The sequence below is a fragment of the Corapipo altera genome, unplaced genomic scaffold (genome assembly GCF_003945725.1).
Source record: "Corapipo altera isolate COAL_440 unplaced genomic scaffold, ASM394572v1 49, whole genome shotgun sequence".
Classification (NCBI taxonomy): domain Eukaryota; kingdom Metazoa; phylum Chordata; class Aves; order Passeriformes; family Pipridae; genus Corapipo; species Corapipo altera.
In genome coordinates, this window is record NW_020884879.1 from 17,557,585 (window position 1) to 17,563,584 (window position 6,000).

General features: G+C 42.5%; 2 protein-coding genes across 4 annotated transcripts in view; one reads left to right on the forward strand and one right to left on the reverse strand.

Moving 5' to 3' along the window:
* The window catches only part of JPH1 (junctophilin 1), an 82,561-nt gene extending 76,716 nt beyond the window's left edge, over positions 1-5,845 (reverse strand). For all 3 annotated transcript variants that reach the window (XM_027638933.1, XM_027638932.1, XM_027638931.1), the window contains exon 1: positions 5,425-5,845. In XM_027638933.1, the coding sequence (XP_027494734.1) occupies positions 5,425-5,803 (379 nt within the window). In that variant the 5' untranslated portion in view covers positions 5,804-5,845. The remainder of the gene's footprint in view (positions 1-5,424) is intronic.
* The window catches only part of GDAP1 (ganglioside induced differentiation associated protein 1), a 32,587-nt gene continuing 32,154 nt past the window's right edge, over positions 5,568-6,000 (forward strand). Inside the window, exon 1 of the mRNA XM_027638935.1 lies at positions 5,568-5,623. The gene's annotated coding sequence lies outside the window, so the exon portion shown is untranslated. The remainder of the gene's footprint in view (positions 5,624-6,000) is intronic.

Consider the following 6,000-nt stretch of genomic DNA (forward strand, 5'->3'; position numbering starts at 1 on the left):
CTGCTCACAGAAAGAGCAAGTAGAAGTAAACGTCCTGTTATCCTGGGTTTAAGGTGGCTACAGACCTCTCCTTGTCAGGACCTATTTGACAATACACTAACTGTCTTCAGATGGGCCTTTGGATCTGCTCATATAAATCTCTACCGTAAAATTAAATCTTTTAAAGTTTTTGCGTGCAGTCAAATGAAAGAACAAAACCTTGGTACTTCCTTCTCTTTAGGAACTCTTCATATGAACACTTTATGGTATCCCCAGTACATAAACATGCACTGCGTTCTGCATTATGTTGTGACAGTGATCAGAAGCATGAATCCTTTAGCCCTTTTTTTGCCTTTCATTTGCTCTGCAGTATGTAAGAAAGAGAAGGCAGTAACAAACAGAATATTGCACAACATTCTATCAAACATATTTAACCACAACTATTTTCGTAAAAATTTTTAAACAGCAGTGTAAGAAAGAGCAACGTGGTACATGTTATGAAAAGTCATGGATATCCATGCAAAGCTGCATTTGAACCAAACCCTACCTTTAACAGATTACTACTGCTGCTAACAACTTTTTTCTTACATTCTCAAAAGGCATTCTCATTTTGACATTTGCCAGTGTCTGGTCTCTGAAAGCCATTTGTACCAGAAGTCCCAAAGGAAGGTAGCAGGAACCCCACAACTAGCAAATACAAGATAATCACTTTCTAGTATAATTTCACTCAAATTTCCATTAAACTGCTTTAAGCTCCTCAAAATGAAGCCTCTCGCCTACCAAGTGCTGCTTTTTTTTTTTTTTTTAAAGCAAAGCTATTTTAAATCTGAATATTCTTACAGAGGGATGAATAAGCAATCTTTAAAATATCTTTTTTTATTTTGCTCTGCTTTAATTGGAGCACCTATTAACTATTCAGAGAACTGAACATCAAATGTCAAATTAAGTGATTGATAAAATTTTCATGAAAATATTTGTGAAATATCTGCAGTTTTAGATGTATCTTAAAGACTCACTGGCTTTGAGATTCTATCTCCTTTGTATAAGCATACTGTTTTGGTTGTGTGCATCTATCAAGTACTGCTTTGCTGAATTATCTCTTCTTCTAAGTTTTATTTCAATGCTAATTCGCAATTCAATTTCCTAAGTCTGTTTTCTTTATTATATAACACTAGATAGGTTCTACAACATAACTATTTTGTGTTGGTAGAAAATTCTACCAAGTGGAAGGTTTTTGTCTTAACAGATGGCTGCTGACACAAACAAACAACTTTCTTAGTTTCTTTCTCATTCTCTGTATCCTGGATACCTCCTGCTGCACTGGTTGTAAGGGTGCTGAATCTAGGAACATGATTATTTTAAAAAACTCAGCATATGGGGAAGAACAAATAGAAACATGAGCACAAAGCACTGGTATGACGTATTCTGTAAATACTGCAAATATACAGTCACATTGTAATTTTTTGTTTTATTAAACAGACATTTCCTAGAAATATATTAATATTTTATGAGCATAAATTACTTCATTTTGTCTCTAATTATTTCTGGGATCCCCTTAGTATTCCAACGATATGCTGGAGCTAAGAATCTGGCTACACATACTTATGGTTGCATATAATAATCTAACATTCTGCACCATTTAATTTCATTTTGAAATAATAAATCTAAGTCTAATTTTGATTATACCACAATATTACATTAGAGCAGCAACTCATAATTATGGCTCTCTGTGTTGCTATTTGAATGTCAGACTTGAAGTAGAATCAATTTATTTCAGTATAGAATTTTATAAAAGTATAAAGGGTCAGCCTTTTTCATATTAATATTTTAATTAATAAACATGGAAAGCTCAAAAATACTTAACTAATTTAGGATTTGTATTTTTCCCTACTCTATAATGAAATGGAAGTGATCACTATTGTTCATAAGGGCATTAGAACAAGAACAATTGATGTGCTGCTATTCACTAGTACAATTTTTCTTTCTACCGGGGAAATAAAATCAATGCCAACTTCTTGTAAAGAGACGTTTTCCTTTATTTTTCAACTTATATTTTAAAGGAAAAGTATTTTAAAGACATATGGAGGGCAGCGTCCAGAATGCAGATACAAGAGACTTGTACAGTAATTTGACTGACTATATCAGCCTTTAACTGCATCACCTTATTCAACAAAAAAAAAAAAATTAGAAATCTTTAAATTAAGGTATGTCAATGTTTCAAAATAATCAAATACTACAATGTATAAGACATGATAAAAAGTTTTTCCCATATATGAAGATACAAACATATGCACTATTTACCTCTCTATATAGATATAAATATGAATGATATATCAATAAGCACACCTTATCATGTTTCACCTTATATTGTAGTTGACTGTCAAAAGCAGTTCCTATAAGGGTCAACTATTAAAATTTTAATTTTAACACTGTAATTATCGATCTAATTTAAAATTTTATTTGACCATAAAACAATAACATTGTTCAGCACTGATTTTTCAAGAGCTAGGTTTGCTATCCCTTGAAACATTCAGCAACAAGTTCTACTGATCATCTATTTGGTGTTTAACTGGTTCCCTTGAAAAGGTGTTCACATATTAAAAAGTATATTTTTTTTCCTTTTCTTTTTGTTGGCAAGTTGTTCCAAGATATAATTTCATAACCTATCTCCTTAGAATTACATTATGCCATCCCTTCTAAAACACCTTTGGTACATCTGACAGCTGTAAATGTGATTGCCCCCTTGCAGCTAAAATTTAAAACTACACTGTGAAAAAAACGGAGAGGCCAAGGATGCATTTAACTACTGCATTTGCTCTTATCCTTTACTTACATATTCTGTGCTTTAACAAAGTCGTTGTTATATCAAGATTTTTGCATGCTTTTCAGACTCAAATGTTAGATAAGCACAGATCTAGAAAGAAGAGCTCTCAGAAATCAATGAACATATGTACTACTGATGACCTCTGCTTAGGGTGCTTTTGCCACTGATCTCCCTCTGTGGAACACGACCACACAACCAGTTATTGCTACTGTTGGAAGGACCATAAATAACTCATTTAGACATACTGAAGTTTCAAGTTAGGCCACAGTCCCTGCATAAGAAAAGCTCTGGTAGGTTTGCAGATTCACACAGATTCAACAAACCTAGGGAGTTTAAAGGAGGCCCAAAAATCCAGACTGCCATCAGGAACGATCTGACAGGACACTTTAAGGCCCTACATAATCACATGCAACAAATGGAGGATCATGGTTTATAACTCGCAGTGTTTTCCCCAGAGATTAGACTGAGTGACAATTTTAAGCATCTGAACACAGCATGATATTTATTACTCATGTTGTGCGAAGTGTTGTGTGCAGAAACACTGAGGAACACTGTCAATGCTTATTTTCCTTTTCCCTCCCTAAACCACATCTCCTAATACCACCAATGCATTCCAAAACAATATACTAGGGAAAGAAACAAAAAGAGAAAAAAATAGCAGCAAAGAGGCCTAGAGGATAGCAAGTTTGAAAACAAACTGGCAAGTGGCAGAGTTTAAAGAGTTATTTCCCTACGCTGGTATTCTCGGGTCATCAAGAGAGCTTTCCTGTAAATATCAGAAAGTATATTAAAGACACATATGTAAATCTGGTTCCCTTATAAAAACATTTCAGACATTCTTCTGGTGTGCAAGTACGGTTATTGTTTCCAGAGCACAAAAACAAAAACACATCTGCAAACATCTATGACGTACTGCTCTGCTTCATTCATGAGTACTTTCATTAAAATCAATGGGACTTCCCACCCTCTGTTTGTATGAACTGCAACATGCAAAAGTCTGAGGCTATGACAACAGATCTCAGGTAACAGGGCTAAAAATCTTGCAGTGTGAACTGTACACTTCATATGCTGTTCCAAGTCTAAAAATTTAGAGAATTTACCTCCAATAATCAGTATTATATTAAAATTTTAAAAAAATCCACAAGAAGTCTAAAGAAAAAAGAACTTATTAATAAGAACCTGAATTTGAAAAAGTAATTTCTAGAAGATTTACTGGAATGGCAATTTACTTTTCCAGGAAAAAAAAATTTAAAAATTAAATAAATAAAAAAAAAAATGGCACCGCAAATTCAGCTATTCCTCTGCTTTATTCTTCTGTTTTATTAGCTAAAACAAATATAATAAGAAATTGAGAAGTGTATTGCATAGTGAAAGTGAAAATAAAATCCTGATCTCTTTCATACTTTGATTTTGATAGTGTTTTCCTTTTTTTTTTTTTTTAATCCACACATCTCAGCTGACTTTGAACATTAGAACTTTCCACACCAGGAAACAATTTTCAGACAGCTACAAATACGCATAAACAAGAAGACAGAAAGGTGCAAAACCCCTTGTACTTTTCCTTTTCTGAATGAAATGAGTCTTACCAAACCTGTTAGATTGTTCCAAGTTGAAGAGCAACTCTACAGAAGTTGCAGGTGGCACTTCCACGGATGCCAACGACATTATAGCAGCAAAGGATGAATTAAAGAGTATCGGGCTTATTTGGCGTGCACAGCATGAAGTGACAGAAGTACAATAACTGTATCTGAGGGCTCCAGTGAGGTCCAGTCCTCAGTGACCTTACTGAATCCTGACTTCTTGACCGTTCCCGACTCCGGCAGAAGGGCGGATCGCCCCGTTCCCTCCGCACGCCTACCGAGAGCTCAGCCCCGGAACATTTGCTTTGTCGTGGTGAAAGGTGTGAGAGGCAGGTCTGTGTAACTTCACTACACACCTCGTGCTTTGAGCAGTATGCTTTAAACTATCCCGTATTTTGGTAAAAACAGTAGTTATTACATGAGGGTGGACCCAAGTTTCATTGATTTTACGCAAGCTGCGTACCCGCTCCATTACCCTCAGTCTCCTGTTTACCAACCGAGCGCACTGAGCGCACAAAGCCCCCCCTGCCCGCAAAGCAGCACCGCACAAGGGCTCTGTTATTAAGTTCTTGCCGTTTCCCCACGGCCGCGGTGCGAAGACAGCGAGGCGGCGGGTCTCGCCTGCCTCTGGCCGCCCCCGCCATCGCTACCGCGGGCGGGGAGCAAGGAAAGCCGTCTGCAGGCGGCCGTAATACAGATTTCTACCAGCTGGCCGGGAGAAAGCGCCGAGCCCGGGTAGCACAGCCCGCCCGGAGTGCAGCCGGGGCCGGGCGGCTCCTCACGCAGCGGGGCGGGGCGGGCGCCAAGCACCTGTGGCGCTCCCTGGCCGCCAGCCGGGCCTCGGGGGCGGCTAGGGAACGGCGCACCGCCTCCGGCTAGGGAAGGAGGAGAGACCCCGGTGAGGGCGCGGGGGTGGAAGGAGGGGCCGTTCCCGCGGCGTGCCCACGCAGGCGCCCCCCCCCCCCGCTCCCTCGCCCCCCCATTCCTGCCCGCCCGTCCCCCGGCGCCGCCGCGCGCGGGGCGCCCCCCGCCGGCGCCCACCTCCGTCCCCGTAGGTCTCTACGCCGTATCCGTCCTGCAGCCCGTTGCTCCAGGTGCCCTCGTAGCGGGCCGGCGTGCTGAGGCTCTGCCGCACCCCGTAGCGCCCCTTGAAGCCGTGAGACCACTCGCCGCGGTACATCCACCTGCCCTTCGTCTCCACGCCCAGACCGTGGCGCTTGCCTTGCGCCCAGTAGCCCAGGTAGGTGTTGCCGCTGGGCCAGGTGTAGCCGCCCGCCACCTCGAAGCCATGGGACCAGGAGCCGGCGTACTCGCCCTGCCCCTTGGGCCCGGTGCAGATGCCGTGCCCGTGGGCTTTCCCGTCCTCCCAGCCGCCGCAGTAGGTGCCGCCATCGTCGAAGTCGAACCGGCCGCCCGTCATCCAGGGCAGCGGGGCGAGCGCGGCGCCGCCGCCGCCTCCCGCCCGCCTTCCCTTCCCTGCTCCGCCTGCCCTGCCCTGCCTTCCCCTCCCGCCCGCCGACAGCTCCGGCGCTCCCCGCGACTGCGAGCGCTCCGCCGGCCGGCCGCCCGCGCCCAGCCCAGCCGCAGCCTCGCGGCGGCGAGCGGCGCCCGCCCCCC